The 27,004-nt window shown below is 40.6% G+C and overlaps 1 protein-coding gene across 6 annotated transcripts in view; it reads right to left on the bottom strand.

The window, feature by feature from the left end:
- VPS13D (vacuolar protein sorting 13 homolog D) overlaps window positions 1-27,004 on the bottom strand; it is a 282,995-nt gene that overhangs the window by 125,670 nt on the left and 130,321 nt on the right. For all 6 annotated transcript variants that reach the window (XM_050787581.1, XM_050787591.1, XM_050787600.1 and 3 more), the window contains 10 exons: window positions 26,630-26,756; window positions 24,553-24,695; window positions 20,596-20,726; window positions 20,202-20,377; window positions 14,907-15,030; window positions 13,813-14,048; window positions 9,024-9,132; window positions 4,290-4,453; window positions 3,287-3,395; window positions 106-285 (listed from right to left, as the gene is read on the bottom strand). In XM_050787581.1, the coding sequence (XP_050643538.1) occupies window positions 106-285; window positions 3,287-3,395; window positions 4,290-4,453; window positions 9,024-9,132; window positions 13,813-14,048; window positions 14,907-15,030; window positions 20,202-20,377; window positions 20,596-20,726; window positions 24,553-24,695; window positions 26,630-26,756 (1,499 nt within the window). The remainder of the gene's footprint in view (window positions 1-105; window positions 286-3,286; window positions 3,396-4,289; window positions 4,454-9,023; window positions 9,133-13,812; window positions 14,049-14,906; window positions 15,031-20,201; window positions 20,378-20,595; window positions 20,727-24,552; window positions 24,696-26,629; window positions 26,757-27,004) is intronic.

Genomic DNA, 27,004 nt, shown 5'->3' with positions numbered 1-27,004 from the left:
CTCATAACTGGCATAAACAAGTTCAATACGTATTTGTTAAATGAGTAACCATTGGGGGTGGGGGAAGTACAGAGTTTCGCATCCACTCTTATGACAAATTATCACCTGGAGTGCTCTAGTTGGTCCATCTGGGATGACTCTGATGGATAACATTCCAGAACCAGGTCTCATTTTTTGATTAATAAATTGTTGTTCAGGTGGAACTGGCCCCAAAAGCTCCATGGAAGTGTCAGGACCAAGAACAACTTCAGCTCCATCAAACAAACCAGAAAGTCCTCCTTTGGCCTAAAAGACAGTGGAGTAGAGACATGTGAGAAAAGACAGAGGCACTGACTTTGACAATTTAACACATCATTTCAAACAAGTTCCTAAATTTACATTCTCCTCTAGAGGGTCATGATCAATTTGCAACAAAGACTTTACTATTTGTTCAGCTTTGCAGATGATGAAAAACAGTAGGATTACTTGAGTAAGATTAAAAGTTATGCTCATAAATTTGGGTAATTATGAATAAGATAATTTCATGCATAGTAGATCAGTTTAATTCTGCCTTTTACTGATATTAACTTCTTGTCATTAAAATAAACTTCTAAAAAAGTAGTCAAAACTAGCTGTTTCTTTGAGTATTCCTACTAGGGTTTGCTTAAAAATCTGAAATATTCTGAAAATAGAAAATAATTATTATAATCATTCAGCTTTCCAGTAAGAGGAAAATTCTCGAGTTGAAAACCTCCCCAAACAGGCCTGTGGCTGGACAACCAAACCAAATACTCAAAAGACGGTGTTTCTTCTAGAATGGAATACAGAGTTGAGAATGTCACCTGATACCCAGTTATTCAGGCTGTTAAAATAAAAACTTCAGGCCAGGAGAGGTGACTCAGCCTGTAATCCCAGCACTTTGGGAGGCCGAGGCGGGTGGATCGCCTGAGGTCAGGAGTTTGAGACCAGCATGGTCAACGTGGTGAAACCCTATCTCTACTAAAAATACAAAAATTAGCCAGGCATAATCCCAGCTACTCAGGAGGCTGAGGCAGGAGAATCGCTTGAACCCGGGAGGTGGAGGTTGCAGTGAGCCAAGATTGTGCCACTGCACTCCAGCCTGGGCAACAGAGCAAGAGTCCGTCAAGAAAGGGAGGGAAGCGGGAAGGCAAGGGGAGAGGGAAGGAGGGAAGGGGGGAGGGAAGGAGGGAAGCGGGGAGGGAGGGAGGGAGGGAGGGAGGGAGGGAGGGAGGAAGGGAGGAAGGAAAGGAAGGAAGGAAGGAAGGAAGGAAGGAAGGAAGGAAGGAAGGAAGGAAGGAAGGAAGGAAGGGAGGGAAGGAAGGAAGGAAAACTTCAGCCAAATTAAATTTAAAGGAGTTTAATTGAGTAATGAACAATTTGCAAATCAGGCAGCCTCCAGAATCACAGCAGATTCAGAGAGACTCCAGGGATGCCTCGTGGTCAGAACAAATTTATAGACAAAGAAAGGGAAGTGATGTACAGAAATTGGAAGTAAACAGCTGGATTGGTTACAGGTTGGCGTTTGCCTTATTTGAGCACAGTCTGAACACTCAGCTGTCTATGAGTAGTGGAAGTATCGCTGCTGTGACTGGCCAAGGCTCAGCTATTGTTACAGGCACATACTCCTAAATTAGGATTTCAATCTTGCCTGCCGATTACGCTAGGTTACAGTTCGTCCACAGGGATTCAATTATAGAAGTACGGAGTCCTTCTCAGGCCATATTTAGTTTGCTTTAACAAGGCCTTTGGAGGAAAACACCTTCTCGCTACATGCCCCAAGTAAATCGAGTCTACAGGATGATGGCTGTGGGAAAGCAAATACAAGGCTAGAGAAGACAATGGCAAAGTGTGTCTAAATCCCCTTTGTTAACTTTTAAATACTGACTCATGAAAAGCAAACTTTGAGCAGGGTTTATAGTACAGGTTTCAACACAAAGAAAGCTTTTTATAGCTATTATAAGTTTAGAAAGAAAGAACATATACAACCTAATAAGAGCAGTGTCAGAAAATGTTTTAATGTCTTCAATGAACTTTATTCAGCGTAATAAGATTGAAACAAGCTTACTTCCCTAACCAAAACACACTCTGCTCTGCTGAATACTGTTATTATACAGTCACTAACAAGCAGGGAAATGATGAAATCGATTCACAAAACAACAAACACCAAAAAGAGATTTTAAGGAAGAAAATGCTCCAAGAGCACTGGAATTACATGGGCTTTAGAAACAAACTAGAAGTGAAGTCAGGGTCAGACATGAAACCCACCAATTATAACAAGCCCTCTTTGCCTCTAGAAGTTTGAATTGTGTTGCTAATTGAAAATCACAAATCCATTCCAGATGTGTGCTACATATAAGTAAGCAGCTTGTCTTTGATGAAAAAAGCTCAGGGCGATAGAGATAAAGAAAATAAATCTCACCAAAAGCAGTCAGAGGCTCCTTACAGTTTTTGCAAACTGCCCTGGAGTACAATCTTAAGTACTCAGAGCTCTCTATCAAGGGTCTGATAGTCTCCTGTTTCCCTTTTGCGTAAAATCCCAGGCTGGACTGAACTGCACACACAATTGCAGGTGCTATTCTACTGTATGCCCAGACCTCCTAGACACCTTCCTACTTCTCAGACCCCTGTTCTCATTCCCAGCCCGAGGCCAGAAGGGGCAGAAAATCCAAACCCTTGGTAATTTGCCAAACACATATTTGCTTAGAAAGTAGCTGGGAGTTTATCATGAGGTAGACTGGCTGAGGAGACGACAGAGGAAACTGTCCGGTAATCTTCATTCTGACATTTGCTACAGCAAATCAATGCTTATTTAGGCCAAAATGAACAGAATCAAGAGCACGTAGATGCCTGACGAATGCTCACCAGGCCATAGAACCCTTTACAGAGGACTTGCAGCTATGCCATTAACTTCACAGGTCTAAATCTAATTCATCTAACTTAGTGCTGGACTTTTAGTTACACTTTTTTTCTTTTTAAAATTACATAGGTAATATATGTCATCAAAGAAAAAGTCCAGGTAAGCCATGAAAAAAATATCTTATCATCCAGGGCAATCACTCTTAACACATGTATTGCATACCATCTCCAAGAACTTTTCCCATGTAAACATATACAAATGCACAACAAAACTCTGACTTCCTTTTAACTAAAATGGAATAGAGTAAGTATTGCTCTGTAATTCGTTTTCCCGTTGAACAAGTCATCATGTATAACTCAGTAGAGACTTTAATGTTTCAAAGAAGGCTCAACCACTGCTTGCTGCGATTGGGGATCAAAAACAACTGACCTGGACGACCAACCCATGTAACCCACAGGTCAGTTTTCCCTCTCGGAAACTCCACGTCTGAGTTGTGCTTCGCCTGCGGTCAGGCTTTCTCAGCATCAGTGGCTCGTATCTGGAAAACGGAATGTACAATGAACCATGAACCCTCTGAGTCACCTGTTTCACACCTGAAGGGAACATGAGGATGACGGTTTTGCTCTTCTTCCTTCTAATACCCTCCACCCTTAAAATCGAATGGGTAGTTAGCTTGAATCCTAGGGTAGTTAGGTATCTCTTGATAAGAAAAGAGGAATAAAGCAAAATGGAAAAACATGAAGAGGGGACACAAAGTAAGACATTAAAGATTTCATAACACACAATAATATAGCTTCTCGCCTTCTCAAAACGGCAACTTATCATGTAGTATGGAAGGAACAACTGCTAAATATATGTAAAATCTTTCCAACAGTCTTTTTTCTATTGTAGTTCTAAACTCTTTTCTGTTTTAATTTGTAAGTCAACTAAAGGTTTTCTGGAAATAAGGTATTAACTGAAAACACACTGATTTTTATGGAGAAACTAAGGCATAGGCAAATAAAGTAACTTACTCAAACTTAAAGAGCTAATTTGAATCCAAGGATTTATTCATAAAAATACATCTGATTATTCTCTTAATTAATTTCTGCTTTTGAAGGATTTAACAAAGTTTTTAGAAAGATGTAAAAAAGAAACTACTTCCTCAGAATAAGGATGGACTGGAATTTGGGTGGAAGAAATACTCACTTTTCACATTATACCCATTTTATTGGTTGAAGTTTCTTAACATCTGCATGGGTATTGTCATCATAGCTTAAAAAAATTAAAGGGAAAGCCCAATACTCCTATTTGGGAATATGACAGGCTTTTGTCATTGAAAAAAATATACATTTTTACTTCATTTATAGAACTCCTGGTTTTTGGTGTAGATTTCCTCCAAGTCTGAATTTGAAAGCAATGAGCTTAAATCAAAAGTTGCCTAGAAAATTACCTGTTGTCAGTCACTGCAGCGAGACCAGCAATATCTAAGATGGCCGACCCCTCGGTGGAGCGGGAGGCTGAGGGTTTATTGGGGTTGTGAGGAACCGAGGAGCCCTCATGGGCCAGCATTCCTGTTCCTGTCATCCTCCATAGCTGAGAACGCTTTCCTGGTTCCTGTTAAGTAAGGAGAAGCAAAAAGAGAAAGAGCCATTATATGCGGCCACAGCTAGCTCCTCACTTCAAGAGCTTCCTCTAGGGCTAAATAAGTTCTCATATAGGAAGTTTACTTAGACATTTGCCACATTATATAAATGCTTAATTCAAACTTTCATGGTTATCTATCCTTTGTTGTTCTTAGGGCAAGATATGCTAACCTCTTGAACCAAACAACCAAAATTACAAATAATGTGCATTTTAACAAATGTATTCTTTTCATAACCGAATTTTTTTCCTTTTTTAGAAATTAGAAACAAATGGCTGGGCAGCCTCCTACACTAGCTATACTGCCATGATCACTGCCATTCCAGATGGTGACCGTCCGGTGCCCTTACCTTAAAGAAGACTGCAATTACATAAAGAATATACTATATACTCAATATCTGACTGTCAATCAGAATTTACCAGAGGCCTTCCTCCCCGTCCCCATTGTTGATAAGGAAAATGTACTATATTGATGATGTCCAATTTTCATGAGCTGATTGTATGTAAGTGTTAAGTTGGTTGCATTCAAAGGTTATGCTAATTGATGGCTAGTAATTCTCTTTTTTTTTTTTTTTTTGAGATGGAGTTTCGCTCCTCTTCTCCAGGCTGGAGTGAAATGGCGCCATCTCAGCTCACTACAACTTCTCCTCCTGGGTTCAAGCGAATTCTCCTGCCTCAGGCTCCCGAGTAGCTGGGATTACAGGCGTGCACCATCACCTCTGACTAATTTTTGTATTTTTAGTAGAGATGGCGTTTCACCATGTTGGCCAGGCTGGTCTCAAACGCCTGACCTCAGGTGATCTGCCTGCCTCGGCCTCCCAAAGTGTTGGGATTACAGGCATGAGCTACCGTGCCTGGCCAGATTGCTAGTAATTCTAAATATATTTTCTCTTTAGAAATATTTTGTAAACAGCAGTTGGGCTTCCAGGTCAATCATGAAAGTCTATATAATCCATTATATACTAGAAGTCATAATACTTATTAAGAACTTACTATGTGCTAGACATTGGTTCACAAGACTTACATAAAATAACTCATTTAGGCCGGGCGTGGTGGCTCACACCTGTAATCCAAGCACTTTGGGAGGCCAAGGCAGGTGCATCACCTGAGGTCCGGAGTTCAAGACGAGCCTGGCCAACATGGTGAAACCCCGTCTCTACTAAAAATACAAAAATTAGCTGGGCATGGTGGCGCATGCCTGTAATCCCAGCTACTCAGGAAACTGAAGCAGGAGAATTGCTTGAACCCAGGAGGCAGAGGTTGCAGTGAGCCGAGATTGCACCATTGCACTCCAGCCTGGGTGACAAGAGTGAAACTCTGTTTCAAAAAAAAAAAGAAAAAGAAAAAAACTCATTTAATGCTACAAACAATCCAGTGACATACGTACTATGACTACCCCTCCTCACAGATGAGGAAGTTAAGCCTCGGTGAGATGAAGCAACTTCCCCACGGTGACATTAACTAGTTAGATGGTAGGTCTAACATCTGAATCTCTGCAGCCTGATTCCAGAGTCAGCACGCTTAACTGCTCTATGCTGCCTCTCTAAGACAATCTGTATCGTTCCTTTTCAGTTACACCTATACTCCAGCTAGACCTGCCAGGATCACATATACTCCCACCAGTCAAGAACTCCTCCAGAGCAACAGACAAATCAGGGTACCACAAACTCATTTACATGCTACCCCTGGCCGGACAGATAGCTTTTCATCACATTCTACAAGGTAAAAACTAACAAAGTAGCATGAACACTGGAGTCAAAATGCTAGGATTTGAGATCCAGCTACACAATTTACAAGCTGAATGACCCTGGACAAGTTACTTAATCTCTTAGAGCCTCTGTTTCCTGATCTGTCAAAGACAGAAACTGTCTCATGGTTTTTGTGATAAGTGTAATAAATGTAATTTATTTTTTTTTGTGCTTATTAGTACATGCCTGGCACAGGGTAGAGCCTCAATAAATGTTTGTTGTGTTATTATCATTACATCTCTTTATAGAGCACTTTATGTACGTTATCTTAGCTAATCCTTCCAGCAAACCTGGGAGGTCAGTAGAAAAATGAAACTGAGAGAAACAGGAAATACTGGATACTATATATCTTTAAGTGGCAAAGCCATAACTCAAACCTAAAAACACATCATGCTCTCTTTGCTATGTGCTACTGCCTCCTCTGACTGCCAAAAGAGATGAAGCTGAGCTGTGCTTCCCATCTCCAATTCCCACATGCTTGCTTCTGTGTTCACAGGAAGAGAAAATACCTCTCCACAGCACCGGAAACAACAGGAAAAGCATCTCGGTTATCCTGTAGATGCTACAGATTGGGAATCAACACACAGACACCCAGGTGAGATCGAGTTTCCATACTGGGATTCCTCTACTGCCTGCCCATTTGTGCAGGCTCATCATAATTTGGAAACTACCAAAATTTCCACTTGAAAATCTGAGATGCACCATCCTCCTTCCGGTTCCCTTCCTCCTTTCCCTAATAATTTAGTCCTACAATCTTTAGATGGGGCTGTGGAAGGCAGAACTCCATGGGGCTTGTGTGTGTGTTGGGGATGGGGGTTGTGGCGGCCCACTGTGGAACTGTTGAAGCACACGTGGAACAAGGAAGGCATCCACCTAGGTGATGGGGCAACCCAGAGCAGGGGTTGAAGCCAAGGTGGGAGGCTGGGGAGGGGTTTAATGGGAGCATCAGAGAAGGAGGTGAGGAGGGCATTCCTGCAAAGGGCAGGGTGGGAAGGGGGCAGGGCTGCCCAGTACACGGATATCAGAGCCCAAGGGAAGAAACCAGGGTGTTCATATAGGACATGGGACAACTGTGGTGACGGAGGATGAGTTACATTCCGGGGAACCGATCAAATCATTAAATATATTCTCAGTGCTGGACAAGGGAAGTACAAATATGGAAAGGGAGAAAATTAGAATGAACTTTGTCATACTGGACTAGAATTGGAAATATTGGTGTGAACTGCTACTTTTTGGTATACAGACATAGAAATAAATATATATATACAGTATATAAATATGTACATAAAACACACATATATTTGTGCATACATAGATTAAAAAACCCTAGGTCTTCTGAGACAGCCTGGGAACCACAACACCACCACAACAACAAGTGCACCTAATTCATGAATCTCAAGTTTCTAAATTCCATTCTCTGATGGAAGGGATGAGGGCTCCCTGAAGAAATGGCAAATTCCAGGAATAGTGCAGCGAAAAATATAAGATGGACTCAGGATAACTTGCTGTGTCAGAAAGTAAGGAAGTGAGGGCACATGCTGAAAGGACACAGAAGGTTAAAGGAGCTCCCACTGGCCAAAGGTAAGAAAAACTGAGCATCAAAATAAATACCGGCCGGGCAAGGCGGCTCACGCCTGTAATGCCAGCACTTTCAGAGGCCAAGGCAGGTGGATTAACTGAGGTCAGGAGTTCAAGACCAGCCTGGTCAACATGGCAAAACCCCATCTCTACTAAAATTACAAAAATTAGCCAGGTGTGGTGGTGGGTGCCTGTAATTCCAGCTACTCAGGAGGCTGAGGCAGGAGAATTGCTTGAACCCAGGAGGCAGAGGTTACAGTGAGCTGAGATCCTGCCACTGCATTCCAGCCTGGGCAACCAGAGCAAGACTCCTTCTCGAAAATAAATAAATAAGTACATACATACCCACACACACACACATACTGACACAGTAACAGATAAAAGACTGAATAAAACAGCAGCCCATACTGACACATACACACACACATACATAAATAGAAAATATGACAAATAGGAGGTTTACATAGTCTCAAAGTCCCACGCCACAAAATCTTGACTGATTATAAAGAAAAAGAGTAGCCTCACTGCTCAGTGGAAAAGGCTATCACATACCTTCTTCATCAATTGCAGTAAGTTAAAATCACCAGTAAGAGGACAAATCAACATCACAGCCCCACTTTGGTAAAATTCCTGCCAATCTTCTGGAAATTTGAGATTGTTTCCAAATAAAAAGTAAAAAAACAAAAACAAACCAAACCAAAACCTAAAATGTCAAACTTTCTACACTTGGTTTCCAACTGAAAAGGAGAGGTCCATTTCTTAATGCCAATTCATACACTTTTACCTAATTTTAAATGTCAACGTAACTCTTTTATTATCTACTCTCCTATTTACTAGCTGTCATCCTCATCAAGTGAAATAACTGAAAATGTTCTATAAGTTATAAAATGTTACATAAAATGTTACAATTATTGCTACTTAATTTTAGAAATTTGTTTTTGTCTGCTTAACAGTCACCAAGCCCTTGGTGATTCCATGTATATTTATTATTCACGTTCTGCTGATCACACGTGGTGATCACATTCCACTCCAGAAGTCATCTTACTCCTGAGCTGGTACTCATCACTCTAACACTGACCTGGAATTGCCAAGAGGCCTGGGTTCCACACGAGTCCCTGTGGCCTCATCATGAAATAAGGACTCTGAACTGGGTGGTCCTGAGTCCCGTCCAATGCTAAAAACCTTGTATTCTAAACTCGGATGGTAAGCTCTCTTACCTTCTTTTTTAAAATGACTCTTTGTGTCTTGGGTGAGACATCCAACACGAGCTCTGCACAGGTAATTGCCTTGTTGGAAGCCACAGGCCTGCCTGTTCCCTCCTGCAAGCTAGAATTTAAAAAATATATATATTACATATAAATATAGATACAGATATACACACATACTCACACATGTATTCAACTATTAATAAGCAAACGCCGAAAACTTTTATTAAAGAATAAAATTTTTTAAAGCATAGAAGAAAAAGTCTGATACAAGAACACAAAGATCAGGGTTGCATTTTTTTCTCTACACAGTTCCAAGATTCATCTCTCAGAAGACACACTGACAATTTTCTTTTCTTAATAATTTTAGTGACTTAAAATTCAGATGTAAAAGTATAACCATATATCTTTAGAGGCCAAAAAAAAAAAAAAAAAAAAAAGGCAAAAAATTCGGCCAGGCACAGTGGCTCCTGCCTGTAATCCCAGCACTTTGGGAGGCCAAGGCAGGTGGATCTCTTGAGGCCAGGAGTTTGAGACCAGCCTGACCAACATGGCAAAAGATGAGTACCAGCTCAGGCAAAACAGATCACCATCTCCATTAAAAATACAAAAATTGGACGGGCGTGGTGGCTCACGCCTGTAATCCCAGCACTTTGGGAGGCCGAGACGGGCGGATCACGAGGTCAGGAGATCGAGACCATCCTGGCTAACACGGTGAAACCCCGTCTCTACTAAAAAATACAAAAAACTAGCCGGGCGAGGCGGCGGGCGCCTGTAGTCCCAGCTACTCGGGAGGCTGAGGCAGGAGAATGGCGTGAACCCGGGAGGCGGAGCTTGCAGTGAGCTGAGATCCGGCCACTGCACTCCAGCCTGGGCGACAGAATCAGACTTTGCCCCTGTATTTGCTAAAATACAAAAATTAGCCAGGCGTGGTAGCGGGCCCCTGTAATCCCAGTTACTCAGGAGGCAGAGCTATAAGAATCGCTTGAACCCGGGAGGCAGAGGTTGCAGTGAGCTGAGACTGCGCCACTGCACTCCAGTCTGGGAGACAGAATCAGACTTTGCCCCAACCACACACCCCCGCCTCCAAAAAACAAACAAACAAACAAACAGACAAACAAAGAAAATGCCAAGCCAGACAATTCAAGGGACCAAAAATTAGCTTTATTCTGCCAAGCAGATGATCAGCATCATTGCATTACCAAGTCTTGGCAAGAAATCAGAGGTCCCTTTAGGATGAAAAGAAAACAAAACGTTCATAATCAACTCCCTCCAATTCAATCGTGTTACATTTCTCTGACGCTGAAGAATCCTAAGCTTTACGGAATGTTGCAGCCTGGCTACACTTAAGGTTGTTTGGAAATTTTATTTAAATTATTCTCCTCTTTCTATTAACCCCTATTAGCAAAAAAAAAAAAAAAAAAGGGTAATGAATTCAGCATTAAAAACTAGTCTTCATGTCACCAAAAGCACAAGTAATCTTTGTTTCCCCCAAAGCAGATAAATTATACGTGATCAAAATGAGAAACTTCAATCTAAAAGTAAAAAGACAACTCACAAAAATAATGGGAGAAAAAAATTGCAAATCATACATCTGATAAGAGACTGATAGATGTGAAGAACTCTGACAATTCAACAATAAAAAGGCAAAAATTTCGGCCAGGCACAGTGGCTCCTGCCTGTAATCCCAGCACTTTGGGAGGCCAAGGCAGGTGGATCTCTCGAGGCCAGGAGTTCAAGACCAGCCTGACCAACATGGCAAAATCCTGTCTCTATTAAAAATACAAAAATTAGCCAGGCATGGTGGCAGGCCCCTGTAATCCCAGTTACTCAGGAGGCAGAGCTATAAGAATTGCTTGAACCCGGGAGGCAGAGGTTGCAATGAGCTGAAACTGCACCACCACACTCCCAGTTACTCAGGAGGCAGAGGTATGAACATTCCATAAAGCTTAGAATTCTTTAGCGTCACTCTAATTCCATTTGAAATATGGAAAGTATTTGAATACACTTTCTCCAAAGAATATACACAAATGACTAATAAGCACATGAAAAGACACATAACATCATTAGTTATTAAGGATGCAAATAAAAAGCCACAATGAGATGCCACTTCAAACCCAGTAGGATGGATATCATTCAAAACAAAACAAAACAAAACCAGGCCTGGCACAGTGACTCACACCTGTAATCCTAGCACTTTGGGAGGCTGTGGCAGGTGGATAGCTTGTGCCCAGGAGTTTGAGACCAGCCTGGGCAAAATAGTGAGGCCCTGTCTCTACCAAAAAAAAAAATGTTTTTTTTCAATTAGCTGGACATGGTGGTGCATACCTGTAGTCCCAGCTATGAGACAGGCTGAAGCAGGAGGACCGTTTGATCCCAGGAGATCGAGGATGCAGCAGGCCAAGATTGTGCCACTGCACTCCAGCCTGGGTGACAGAGACCTTGTCACAAAAATAAAAATAAAAACAAAAACAAAAACCAACACATGTTGGTGAGGATGTGGAGAAACTGGAACCTCTGTACATTGTTAGTAGGAATATACAATGGTTTAGCCACTGTGGAAAACAGTATGGCGGTTCCTCAAAAAGTTAAACATAGAATTCTAATAGAATCCAGCAATTCCACTCTTCTGTATAAAGCAAAAGATTGAAAACAAGTACTCAAACAAATATATGTACAGGCATATTCACAACAACACTGTTTACAATAGCCAAAATGCAGAAACAACCAAATGTCCATCAACGAATAACTGGATAAACAAAATGTAATATACACATAAAATAGCATAGTATTCAGCCACAAAAAGTACTGAGTACTTTTCATAAAAAGAACGGGCCGGGCGCGGTGGCTCACGCCTGTAATCCCAGTACTTTGGGAGGCCGAGGTGGGTGAATCACGAGATCAAGAGTTTGAGACCAGTCTGACCAACATGGTGAAATTCCACCTCTCCTAAAAATACACAAAATTAGCCAGGCACGTGGTGGCATGCACCTGTAATCCCAGCTACTCAGGAGGCTGAGGCAAGAGAATCACTTGAACCCAGGAGGCGGAGGTTACAGTGAGTGGAGATCACACCACTGCACTCCAGCCTGGGCAACAAGAGTGAAACTCAGTCTCAAAAAAAAAAAAAAGAATGAAGCATTGCCACATGCTACAATGTGTATAAACCTCAGAAACATTATGTTAAGTGAAAGAATCCAGACAAAATAGGTCCCTCCTATGAGTCCATTTCTGTGAATGTCCAGAATAGGTCAACCCACAGACACCGAAAGCAGATGGGTGGTTTCCTGAGGCTGGAGACAGGGAGGAATGGGGAGTGACTGCTCAATAGATTTTGGATTCTTTTTGGGGTGATAAAAATGTTCTGAACTAGGTAGAGGTGGTGATGGCGCAACATTATGAATGTACCAAATGCCACGGAACTGTTCACTTTAAAATAGTCACTTTTATGTGAGTTTCACCTCAAAAACAAAATTAAAAAAATATTCTTCCTCATCATTTATTCCTTCCAAGAATGCAAAGAATTAGTATCTAATATACTCCAAAAGATGGCTCAACCTCTTAGCACAGTAAGATTATTCTAATTCTGCTGTTAGATTCTGCACACCAAGATTCCAGGAGCTTCTCTCTTTATCTGTTCCATATCGGTTCAACCCATTAAGCCCATAATCCTCCACTAGGATTCTTCAGTTAAAGAGCTTAGTAACTACTGGAATTTACAGAACATAAGGAGAAAAACATAACAAACAACCAGATTTGGATTCGGTTTTTCAGGCATTAAACCTTAAGCATGTCCCACTGTTAAGTGTCATAATCTTTAAAAACAAATTAACAACAAACAAACATACTGACTCAATTACAACAAGATAAACATCCTAGCACCATCATTACCAAAGGGAACGTCAACAAAGAAAGAATGGTCCTTCTCTGCAAATTCAATTATTACTAGCGAAATCTGGACTCTAAGCAGATCAGAGAGATAATGCAAAAACCCAGAGATTATCTTCTGGGCCCCAGCATGTATAAAAATCCTATTCATATGCAAAAATGTTCTGAACATTTTGGAAAGGAATGTGACTTTAAACGCCCTATTCATCAGGTGATTTATATTTGTAATGTTAAAGATTAAGCTATTTTCCATTTCTTCACAGATGCACTTTAAAATTGGCCCTGTTATTTCAGCACAGAAACAACAGGCTATATTTATGTGTTGGTAGAATGACTACTTTTGAAAGCCCAGTGTTTTGAATCCCTGCATGGCAATCTAACAGAAGAATTAAAATAAGCTCAATATTCTTCACCTGACTTTTCTAAATACAACTAGTCAAACAACAGTGAAGGCAATGGAATGGCTGTGAAATTAAGCTACTGTATTTGGCTTTAGGTGAATATTAAGACAGACCCTTAGGTGTCTGCTTAATCAGGATTCTCAATGGGGTGGGGGAGGAGAGTGAGAATGATAACTTGAATAATTGTGATGAAGGTTAGTCAGTTTCAAAAGCGGAAACAGGCAAAACAGACTAATAAATAGCAAAAAGAAAATTTAAATACTAGAATGAATTCTTGGGAGAGATCTTTAACACATGAAGGGTCTTGACTCTTTGGATAAATTTTAACCTGGCCAAAAGACAAGAGTTTAAATTACATGACCTCTTAAGAGAGACACTGAGCCTAGGATTTGGTAAAGAATGAAATAATCTTCCTTTGTACTTTGGTCTCCTAAGAAACTGCTTAACATTTAAAACCTGTTAATAATTAGAACCTTCTGCTTTATAAGAACAGTAATTTAATCAAGAATTACCCAGAGAACGTATATGTAGCAGCAATGTAAATGAAATTTTCATAATAAAGCTGCCGATTATCCTGGAAATCATTCATGTTGCAGTTGATCTCGGAGGACCCTGCCCCTTTAACAGTCAGAGTGATAAACGGTGGCAGGGTGGGTTCGTCCCAGGCATAATCCAATGAAGTCATGGGCTTCACTTCAGTCCGGAGCCTGGGTTCAGCTACGCCATGCTGAGTAAAGACAACCGGGACCTAGAGTGATGGCAGAGAGGACAAAGAGGACTTTCATTCAGAGTGTGGTTACTGAAAAGTGAGTCAGTGCTTCCTAGGTTTAAGTTCCAAATCCTTCCTAAATGAATCTTACACAGGGAATAAGCCCCAGTGAAATTCATCATCTCACCTTTCAAATGTTTCTTATCATCTCACACACTCCAAAAAACTCACCAATTAAAGGACATGTGCTACACACACACACACACACACACACACATACACATCCTATGGAATGAAGGGCTTTAAAAGCTTTGCCAAGTCAAATATCTAGGGGGAGCAATTCTATCCTTCCAATGGCATCTTTCTAGCCCAAACCCCCTATGATACATTTTGAATACAGAAAAAAATAAGAATTTTGGAATTTGGCTACAGATCATCATATATAAGACCTATTATTATTCAAAAGCATAATTAAAATAGAATCGAATGATTTCCACATTGACTTTCTTGAAAAATTTAGGAAAACGCTCACTGTAACTAAGTCCAACAGCAGAGTTGCCCATTCCCATTGTCACTGGACAAGCCGATGTCTTTCTCTGTTTGAATGGGATGTCTACAGAGGACATAGCGTCAACCAACCACTCTAGTCAAAATAAATAAATCTGGGGGCTAAAAGATTACTTCTGCCCGGACAAGGCTGCCCAGCAATCAAAATAATCAGCAGAAAACACCTCTTAATGGTAAGGATTTCTAGGATTGTCCAGATATAAAGAACCTATCCACATAGCTTCTTTGAAACCCAACTTGAAAAGGTATTGTACCATGTGTGAAGGGCAGCACACACTCCACCCTCCCACACATGAAACAGTCAAACTGGCTCTCAACTCCACTTGATACCTTAGAAAAGTTGTCAATTCGGAAAGGAGGAGGTAACTGATCTGTGTCACTAAATGAGATCCTATATGTAGCTCCTCGGAGAGTAATTTCCACTCGTAGGAAGAAGCATTTTCCCAAGGTATCCCTGCAGGACAAGGAAACAAAAGAGGCTACATAAAATGTAGGAGACAAGATGCAATCCACTTACTTCTCATATTTCTGACAATCACAACACTGTTTGGGCCTCAGTCAATATCACTGAACTTACAGCCCACTGTGTGTTCTTTCATCATCTGAAAAAAGTAGAAATTGGTAATATGATTACAAAATGGTGATTTTCTAATTCTCCCATTTCTTCAACATTTATACACTGATATTCTGCTGTACAGAAGAGGATGGATGGATGGATATAATGTACATATATGTATGTGTATGTGTACATATACATACATTTATACATAAATAAATCGCTGAAGGAAATGAAAAGTTTACCTTAACAGAAAATTATCAGTGAATAAATGTAGAGGAAATTAGAGAATTAAAAATCAGCATTTCTGGCTGGGCATGGTGGCTCACATCTGTAATCCCAGCACTTTGGGAGGCCAAGGTGGGAGGATCACTTTAGCCCAGGAGTTTGAGACCAGCCTGGGCAACATGGTGAGACCTCACCTCAATTAAAAATAAAAACAAAATTAGTTTTTTTGTTTTTGTTTTTGTTTTGTTTTTTTTTTTGAGACAGAGTGTCGCTCTGTCGCCCAGGCTGGAGTGCAGTGGCGCGATCTCGGCTCAACGCAAGCTCCGCCTCCTGGGTTCTTGCCATTCTCTGCCTCAGCCTCCGGAGTAGTTGGGACTACAGGCACCCCGTCACCATGCCCAGTTAGTTTTTTTTTTGTTTTTTGTTTTGTATTTTTAATAGAGACCGGGTTTCACCGTGTTAGCCAGGATGGTCTCGATCTCCTGACCTCGTGATTTGCCCGCCTCGGCCTCCCAAAGTGCTGGGATTACAGGCAATAATTAGTTTTTTAATAATCTGCATTGCAACCACCAATGTAATAAGTGATTCAAGAACCATTAAACCATTGAATGAAAGGTTTTTGGGAAACAGAATATTCACTTAGTCTTAAATTATTCCCTCAATGGGATTATTCTTATTTACAAAGAACAAAGGAAACTTCACAAAAAAGAGGCCTGCTGGACACCACCTTAACCAGGTGATGAACAACTTATACCACCACCAATAATGAGACCAACAGACATCACAGGCATCCTACTGTGACACAGTGGAAAACACACAGCATCACACAGGTAGTATAGTTATCAGAAATACTTGACCCAAATCTATAGACAGGAAATCACTGCCCAAATGCAGAAAATAGGACATTCCACAAGAAACTAGCTTGGAGTCTTCAAAAATGTCAATGTCACTAAAGACAAAATGGGCAAAGCGAGACTACTCTAGATTAAAGGAGACAAGAGAATACACGAGCCAAGTAAAATAAATGATCCTTGACTGGATCCTAGATCAATGGGAAGGGAGTTGCTATGAAGGACATTTCAGTCATTCATTCAGTCTATGAAAACTATTTATTAGAAAACATATCAAGGTTAAATTCATCAGTATGTGATAACAGTATTATATTTAATTAGAAAAATGTCCCTATTTTTAGGTGATGAGTGAAGTTTTTATGGCTTAAGTATCATGATGACTTTAATTTACTTTCTAATAGTTCAGAAAGGAAAATCTGTGTTCATGTATGTGAAGAGAGAAGTAACAGGTAGCAATATGCTGAAAATTGGTAAATCTAGGTAAAAGATATAGGGATATTCATTTACTACTCTTGTAACTTTCCTATAGTTTAAATTGTTTCCAAATGAAAAGGTGAAGAAAGTAAATTAAATAGATGGCATAGGTCTGTTCGCAGTAGTTTAGGACTGCACGTTAAAACCATTTTAAAAGGATTAACAAAAATTACACAAATCACCCTCCTCCTCCAAACTGGCTTCCAATTCTCACACAACAGATGTTCCCTGCCTCTACCCAGGGAATGTAAAAAACAATGATCGTTTTAGCTATAGAATCCCTTTTCCCTCCCCACTCCTTCACCCAAATAAAATCTTACAGGGAGCGCATTATGCTAACAGACAAAAGTGCTGGTTGAGGTAGGGATGAGAGTGTAGAGCCCTACCCAGTAGACCCCCTTGGGCACTAGAGTCACCTCCTTAAAACCCAACAGCTCCTAAAAATATAGCCTAAAAACCACTATATCCGGATCCAATTTACACTAAAAAAGGCCGGGGCAAAGTATAATGAAGAAGGGCTCACTATGGAATCAGATAATACATTTAAAAGTCAAATATAAGTCCTATTTGGGGGCCAGGTACGGTGGCTCACACTTGTAATCTCAGCACTTTGGGAGGCCAGAGCAGGAGGATCACTTGAGACCAGAAGTTCTAGACCAGCCTGGGAAACATAGTGAGTCTCTACATTTTTTTCTTTTTTTCTTTTTCTTTTTTTAATTAGCCAGGCATGGTGGTATACGCCTGTAGTCCCAGCTACTCTGGAGGCAGGAGGGTCACTTGAGCCCAGATGTTCAAAGTCACAGTGAACTATGATTGCACCACTGCACTCAAGCCTGGGCAATAGAACAAGACTCTATTTCCAATAAAAACAAAAACAAAAACAAAACCACTATTTTGAAGAACTATTTTGGAACATCTATTGTTAAATTACCGTATTTCTGTTCCTTTGTAATAAGTGTTCTCAATAAAGAGCCGACCATAAAGTATAAAAGATTAAATTTTGCCTCTAAACATGTTCAAATAGCACTGATTTCAGATTCTTTAACTTCAAAAGCATTTGATGAAAGAAATTTTTTTTTTTTGAGACGGAGTCTCACTCTGTCATCCAGGCTGGAGTGCAACGGCACAATCTCAGATCACTGCAACCTCCGCCTCCTGGGTTCAAGTGATTCTCCTGCCTCAGCCTCCTGAGTAGCCGGGATTACATGTGCACGCCACCACACCCAGCTAATTTTTGTATTTTCAGTAGAGATGGGGTTTCACCATGTTGGTCAGGCTAGTCTGGAACTCCTGACCTTGCGATCCGCCCACCCAAAGTGCTGGGATTACAGGCGTGAGCCACTGTGCCCGGCCCGATGAAAGAAATTAAAGACACAATTGAAAAGACTTCCCATGTTCAGGGACTGAAAAACATAATTTTTAAGATGTCAATACTACAAAACCCTATGGACTTCATGCAATCCCTATCAACATCCCAATAGCATTTTTTGCAGAAACAGAAAAATCCACCTTGAAATTCATATGGATCTAAGCAACTCTGAATAGAGAAAACAACCTTGAAAAAGAACAACAAAGTTGGAGGTCTCACATTTCCTTATTCCAAAATTTAATACAAAGCAACTACAATCAAAACAGGGTGGTAATGGCATAAAGAAATACAGACCAATAGAATAGAGAACCCAGAAATAAACTTCCACATGTAGGGTCAAATGATTTTCAACAACAGTACCAAGATCATTTAATGGGAAAGGAGAGTCTCTTCAATTAATGGTGCTGAGAAAACCAAATATCCACATACCAAAAAAATGAAGCTGGACCCTCACCTTACGCCATACACAAACATTAACCCCAAATTAATCAAAGACCTAGAAGTAAGAGCTAAAACTATAAAACGCTTAGAACAGGAATTCCTACAATTCGAAAACAACCTAACTCAAAAATTGGCAAAGGAATTGAATAGATATTTTTTCCAATGAAGACATACAAATGGCCAAAAAGCACATGAAAAGATGCTCAATATCACTAATCATTAAGGAAATACGAATTTAAACTCACACCCATTATACAGAGGCGCGACTATCACTTAAGGCTTGTGTCAAAAACCAAAGAAAACAAGTGTTGGTGAGGCTGTGGAGAAAGTGGAACCCTGTGCACTGGTGGCAGGAAAGTAAAATGGTGCAACGACTCCGGAAAACCATGGTGGTGCCTCAACAAATTAAAACCAGAATGATTATGTGATCCAACAATTCCACATCTGCATCTATACCCAAAATAACTGAAAGCAGGGTCTGGAACTGATACTGATACACCTATGCTCGTAGCAGTTCATGATAGCCAAAAGGCGGAAGCAACCCAAGTGTGCATTAATAGGCGAATAAACAAAAATATGAACACTGACAACATTATGCTAAGTGAAATAAGCCAGTCACAAAAAGACAAATACCGTATGATTAAACTTACATGAGGTACCTAGAGCAGTCAAATTTACACAAAGTAGAACATGGTGGTCAGGGGCTGAGGGGCATGGGAATGAGGAGCTGTTTAATGGGTACAGAATTTCAGTTTCACAAGATGAAAAAAGTTTGGGGGATTGTTTCCATAATAATGTAAACGTACTTACACCAGTTAACTGAATACTTAAAAATGGTTAAAATAGTAAATTTTATGTCATGTCTGTTTTACTACAATTTAAAATATTTTTAAATACTTTTTTTAAAGTATATGATGAAAGCAAGAAGAAAGCTGACCTTATCCTGGGCTAGTTAAGGCTGATTTTTTTTTTTTTTTTTTTTTTTTTTTTGAGATGGAGTCTTGCTCTGTCACCAGCCTGGAGTGCAGGGGTGTGATCTCAGCTCACCGCAACCTCCACCTCCCGGATTCAGGTGATTCCCCTGCCTCAACCTCCTAAGTAGCTGAGACTACAGCCACACCACACCACCATGCCCAGCTAATTTTCGGATTTTTAGTAGAGACGGGGTTTCACCATGTTGGCCAGGATGGTCTTGATCTCTTGACCTCATGATCCACCCGCCTCGGCCTCCCAAAGTGCTGGGATTACAGGCATAAGCCATTGTGCCCGGCCTGGTTAATTTTTCTTAACAAGAACTGAGTGTTACCACATTAGGTGTAGAAAGCCAGATGATTTAGTAGAACAGCATCGAATGAAAGAAGGGTTTATATAAATATGTCAGAAAATACAAAAATATTTATAATGAGCGTTACCATCTAAATGCAGACAGATCTTTCAAAGTTGCAGGTAATCAAAATATGAGCTCAGTGTTACTTTTTGGATTAGACAACAGCAATTACACCATGGTCAAAACTGGCAACACCTCCTTTAGTTTATTCCATCAAATTATCCGCTCACACTTCCCCGGACTTTGCAAGTTCTAAGACCTCTGTCTGAGCCAGAAATATTTGTGCCCATTTTACAAAAGGCAATACGGGCTTGTTACTACAGTACTGCATCTCAAACAGGGGCTACTTTTTTGTCTCTATTTAGAGTCTCAAACTGACCTCATGTTGATATGGAAGGAATTATTCTTGTTGACTTCAAAGCCTCCAGACCAAATACAATTGGGAACATCCATCAGTCTGACACACAAGAGCTGATCATAGTCATTGCGGGGCCAGTGGAACACCACACTGGAACCAGGAAGGGTGGAGATGTAACCTTCAGGATTGGCTGTTCCCTAGAACACACAGGATCACGGGCTTTAGTCAAGTCGATTCATGACATTAAGTGTTACTGAGTACCTACTCTGAGCCTTACCCTCTAACAGGAGCTCTCTGGGTACCAAAGTTACAGAGCAGTTACTCACAAAACAGAACGTACAGTCTTCATGGAAGACAACATTAAAATTCGTGCTATTACATAGGCACTCTCATCCTTCAAAACCAAACTGCTCACCTGTCCCCTGGCAAATTCCCTCTGTGCAAATGCAAGCTTGTGAGATGATTTATTATCTAACAGGTAACGGGGGGCAAAGATGACCATGCAGGTGTCAATATATCGACCTCGGCCTTTCTTGACATCAATACCTACAAATAACAAGAACCACTTTTATAAATTAACCATGAAGAGTGAAAACTCTTGGTCTAACAAAAATAAATAACCTTCACAGTTACTTAGTTTCTCTGAGAAAATAACTCTCTCACCCAGACAGGATATTGAACCTTCTAGGAATGTAATGAAAATAGCAATTGTACTCAAAGTATTATTACTCCTTATTCCCATTTAGGCCTTAAAAAGGTTCAGAGGCAATATCAATACCCCCTTAATTCCTAGTTTCTTCACACGATGTGTACCATTTCACAGTGTGTCTAGTCACACATACCTTAGGTTTCCATTTATGAAGCTGAATACTTACAACAGTTTCACATGATACTTTTTTGCTTACACCTAGGATACAAAATTTCCTTCTAGAGAACCTACCACTTTTACAGGATATAGTGGAAATTTCAGATTACTTAGTCGGATTCTGTAATGTTCTAAACTCCACTGACTCTTGTCTAGTATTTTATTTTAGCCCATTGCCAAAGAATCCAGCTCAAACATAATGCTAAGTATTAGAGAACTTATTCATGGCCAGGCGTGGTGGCTCACGCCTGTAATCCCAGCACTGTGGGAGGCCGAGACGGGTGGATCATTTGAGGTTAGGAGTTAGAGACCAGCCTGACCGACATGGTGAAATCCCGTCTCTACTAAAAATACAAAAATTAGCCGGGCGTGGTGGCGGGCGCCTGTAATCTCAGCTACTTGGGAGGCTGAGGCAAGAGAATTGCTTGGACTCAGGAGGCGAAGGTTGCAATGAGCCAAGATCGCACCATTACACTCTAGTCTGGGTGACAGTGCGAGACTCTATCTCAAAAAAATAAATAAATAAAAGAATTTATTCATTCATAAAATAACTGTTTTCAGCATCTACTATGTACCAGGAAAAAATAAGAAAACAGTCCAAAGGAAATCTCAAGACGGCCGGTTCCAAATAAAGAAAAGCACTGAACTATCTTAACAACTCTGATGACACTTGTTAAAAATAAAAAATTCAGTGGGATGAATTATTCACTCACTCATTCAGACAATAAATATAGCAATGACATTCAAGGTACTGGGCTGAGCTCTGGTCACCCATTGATAAAAATATTTATCATAGAAATAAAAATAACAACAACAATAATAATAATGACTGATCTCTTAATACTTGCTAGGCCCTCTACCAAAGGCTTTATATTGAATCCTCATAACAACCTTCTAAGTTAGATATTTTAATTATTTCCATTTTACAGATGAGGAAACAAAGGCATGGAAAGCTAAGTAACTGACTCGATGTCACACAGCTAGTATGTGCCATAGCTGGGATTCAAGTCCAGGTGGTCAGCCTCCGGAGCAGCACCCTCATCAGGCTTGCTTGTATTGTGATGGGACATGTACAAGGAGTCCACTCCACTCAGCAGTCATCAAGAATCAAGAGAACCATTAAAACAGAAAACCCCACCTTAGGATTTGACAACCAGGTGTCACAGATTTCTCAACATAATCCCAATTATAAATATTCCAATCTGTTAGTGTTGTAATTCACTTAAACTGGCTTGAAAATTCTGATATTCCTTTAACATAAGCCTTGAAAATACCTGAAAGACTAAGAAAAGTCACACACAAAAATCTCTCTAAAACTCTGTATCTAAGAAACGCTATGTAATACTGGCATATGGCGCTATACCCTATCGCTTCTTTCTGTGACATACAGAGAAGCTTTCATTGTCAGAAATCAACAGTATCATAGTCAGGTGATATCTAATAGAAAGCCTAACTACAAAAGATGTGTCTAGCTTAATATTACAAAAAGAGTCTAGGGTACTCTGGAAGAAAACAGACACTCAATTTTTGGAAACAGGTGGGCTTCTTTCCCCCTTCACATCTTTTTTTTTTTGAGACGGAGTCTCGCTCTGTCGCCTAGGCTGGAGTGCAGTGGCCGGATCTCAGCTCACCCCCTTCACATCTTATATTGCCCTAGGAAACCCCTGATAAATCAATAAGCTGATAAGATCAACAGGCACAAAATCGTTCTTTTTGGAGATCCATGTGAGGCTAACCTGGCAAGGCTGTCCCTGGTTTTTCAGTTTGGACTACGCTTTAAACTTTCCTGATAGGGAGCTAGTTATCTATCCTATTCTTCAAAATATTCAAGCAGGAGATTCCACAAATTCCCTAGTGGGAAGACATGGCAAAAGTTCATGACCCTCAAGAATTATAAAGTCCTATCTTAGGCCACTCCTTCTATCTCTTCCCTAGGTGGATCAACAAAACTTAAACCACAGTCTTAGCCCTCAAAACATATGCCATGAGCCTTAGTGAATGCTCCTAGCAAAACAACTTATATGGGCAATCACTGCGTATGTCTGATCAGTCTGCTCAACTGGCCTCTGCAAGAATTCTGTGGTTCTCAGTGCCAGCTGCTTTAAAAGGAACAAGCTCCTCCCACCCCAATTTGTCCCAACTACAGCTTCCAGCCAACCTGTGGTAGCTTGCTTTGCAAAATACATCAAGGGCAAAATACCCCAGCAGAAAGCCAAACTCAGCATGAAGCAGCCTTTGCCTATTCAAGGGGTGGAGCAAACAAAAGTGAGAAAAAGTTAAGATAACTATCTTGTGCTGCAAGATCAAATAAAGTTTATTTCTTTTAAAAATCTTAATGTCAACTTTAAGAAGACAGTTCACATGTCAAGGGAGAATGAATATAAACCTATGATTAAAAACCCAAAAAGGAAACTATACTTGGAAGATTATTTTATTAATAAATCCTTAGACATCTAAACATATCCTTGACTCTCCATGGGACTCAGGATAAATATGTAAATGATATCACATCAGTTTTTCCTTGCTCTTGGAAGGAACTCTGACTATGTGCATACTGTCCAAAATGGTGCCAGTAGCCATATGTGACTATTTAAACCTAAATTCATTAAAATTAAATAAAAAGAAAAATTCAATTCCTCAGCCATACTTGCCTTATTTCTCTCCAGCGCTCAGCAGCCGCATGTGGCTAGTGGCTACTACTAGATAGTGCAAAATAGAACATTGCCATCATCACAGGAAGTTCTACAGGACCATGCAGTCATAGATGGTGTTGCAATGTTCAAAACTAAACATTGCTCTGAGATGTTGGGAAATTATATACTGAAAGGATACATTGCTACAATTTTTACCCTGATTCATATTTCAATCAAATTATCTTAACTCTTTAGAGAATCTTTTGAGTGTTCTCAAGTGGCTCTGAGGCATATGGGTACGGTATCCTCTCCTCCCCTTTCCACCCTTCCCATCTCCATAAGCAAAGTTAGTCTGGAGATTGCTGTAATTACTACAACCACCAAGTGCATTTAATTTGTATGCCCCAATCCTAATTCTACTTTTGACCCAGACTTCCCCTTTGCATCTAGGCAGGTCACTTAACCTCTCTCCTTCAGTTTCAAGGAGAACAATGCTTCCTACCCTCTTAGGGCTTGCAAATTTTAATGAATGCGTGGGAATACTTGGAGGATGAAAGGCATGCTAAGTGTTCCTATTATTCCCCTGAAAAACAAGGATTCAAGCCAAACTGATACTTTCCTGACACAGGTGAGTCTGAAATTAAACAGAGCCACAGACCTCAAAAGGGCAGTGTTTAGGTGGCTCCTCAGATCCCTAGGAGAACAGATCTGTGTTGATATCAGTGTAGCATTCAGAGAACAGATACCTGACCCAATGCCAAATGAGAAAATCAGCACTTGTAATCAGGCCAAAATGCATGGCCAGCTCATTCCTCCAGGCCTGAGGTCATCAGCCAACAGTTCTGATTCTCCCACTGCCCCAAATGTAACCCACCAATGTTATAGATCAGCCCTGGGCGGTTTCCTTGCTGGATGACTTTCAAAGCTCGGACACCACTACCACCATCCAGGGAGAAGCCCTGACACCAGCCCGGCATGCCTTCTGGATGAATCCCCCTTCCGATTCTCATCGTGCAGCTGTGGGGCAGAAAAGCAAAGATGTAGATATTCATCCACGAGAAAGTCTTATCTGGCTGTTCTAACTGGGAAACATTAATATAGTTACCACCCAAATTCCATCTCTCCTATTGACTCTCTTCCTCACTCTCATGTGATTCCTTAGCACAGTGAGAAAATTCATCAGTGGTTAAAGCTGGATCTTAGAGGCAGCCACAGCGGAACAGTGTGTGAAACTTACTGACATCTACAACTAAGTGCTCAAGGAGAAAACATTAGGATTCTATGAGTATAACACATGAGGAAAAGGGTACAATTTCTAATATTACCCTAAAAATCAAGTATTCAAGTGAAACGAATCCTTTCCTGACTCTGCTGTTTCAAGGGTCCATTTTAAAAAGCACAAGAAGCATATGTACAGAAGATGCAGGTATGATGCATTACTTATAAAGGCTGATACTTTTTTTTTTTTTTTTGAGATGGAATCTTGCTCTGTCGCCCAGGCTAGAGTGCAATGGCACAGTCTAGGCTCACTGCAACCTCTGCCTCCCGGGTTCAGGTGATTCTCCTGCCTCAGCCTCCCGAGTAGCTGGGACTACAGGCGTGTGCCACCACACCCGGCTAATTTTTGTATTTTTAGTAGAGACGGGGTTTCACCCTGTTGGCCAAGCTGGTCTCAAACCCCTGACCTCGGGATGTGCCCAACTCGGTCTCCCAAAGTGCCGGGATTACAGGCATGAGCCACCGCACCCAGCCAGACTGATACTATTAGAATAGCAAAACATTGTTTAGTTGGTCAGTGTCCTGTCACAGATTTTGGCAACATAATTCCTGAATGTGTGTTCCCGCTCTACCACTAACAAGGATGTAAACTTGGGCAGGTAGCACTCTCTCTGAGCCTGTTTCCTCATCTTAAAATATAACAATATTTCCTGCCCTGCCTACACCCTTGCGATGGTGGAAAGAATCCAATGAGATGGTCTATGTGAAAATGGCTTTGGGAGCTGTGGAATTCATAGATAAAACACACTGTGTGACACATGTCAAGTCCTAAATCTAAAACTGTCCAAATCATTTCAAGAAAAGAATGAGACTGGGCTTGCCGCACATGCCAAGAGGCTAGCTGCATCCCCTACAATATCCAGAACTCTCATCAATCCTCTTTCCTTGCCTCAAACACTAATCTACACTCCAACCTTCCCTTGTAAACACATCAGTACTCACTGAAGTGTGGTACTCCAGAAGACTTTCTGTTAAGCTGTCAGCATAATTCTACCGATAACGCGGTATGGCATTTTAGCACTATTGGATACACCCATTTATCTTTGATTAGAGCTCTATTAAAAGACTCTTGTAAAAAGCAAAATGTCAAAACCAAGAACAAAAGTGAATTAATGCTCCTACCATACATTAAAAGCACATGTCACTTAATCTTCACAGTTGTTTTTGTCCCTGCTTTTAAACATGCAATGAGTGCTTTGAGACCATAAAATGGCACGTTTTACTTCAAGGGTAAAAGGGATGAATTTCCAAATGTGATACAAATCCTGGATTGGATTAATGAGGCTGATGGCTTTACCAAACAACCAGTCTATGTCCATTCTGATGCCAGCTCCTGTGCCTGTGCTAAAGTTTACAGGGGAAGAAAAACCGCAGAGAAGAGAAGAACACGTGGCTTTCTCTTCGTTGGCAGAGTTATGAATAGGAAAACTACTTCAATGCATGTAAAATAAAACTAGCTTTCATTATAAACCAACCAAATGGTTTATTTTCCGTATCAAATAACATAGAAATTAGATCCCCAAAAATCCCATTAGGTCATGGTTCTATTCCCCTGCCAAGTCAGGATTGTTATCTACAGTGTATTTCTACTTACACGGATATATTATAGCCTTTACTAATTTCTTCCCTTCCCTAGGAGCTTATTTCCCCTTCCCATAAATAACTGTACTCACAGGTTTGGCTGCTCTTTGTCAGCATAGCAGAATAAGAGAGGACTCAGGCTCCGGGCCAGCTCATGCTCCTCAAACTGGCCTGCAGCATCTGTCTTGGCATTGTCCTGTCTGAAGATCAGTGGCAACCCTTTAGGAAGGAGAGAAAAGTTTACAGCAATACTACCCAGTCTATCTGAAAGAGATGCAAATGGTGAACCAACAAAATCATCAAGGGGGAAAAGAGTGAAAACTGAATCGATTTAGTGGGCTCAGTTCCTTGCCTAAAAGGACAGTTTTGAGCATGATTAAGCATTTATGATGGAAGCAGGAATGTTTCAGCAGCTCAGACTGTTGAAGTAATCTATTTGCATTGGCTCCATTTAGTTAGCTAAGCAA

Source organism: Macaca thibetana, chromosome 1 (genome assembly GCF_024542745.1).
Source record: "Macaca thibetana thibetana isolate TM-01 chromosome 1, ASM2454274v1, whole genome shotgun sequence".
NCBI lineage: Eukaryota > Metazoa > Chordata > Mammalia > Primates > Cercopithecidae > Macaca > Macaca thibetana.
Note: the sequence above shows the minus strand (reverse complement) of the source record. Positions and strands in the feature narration are given on the sequence as shown.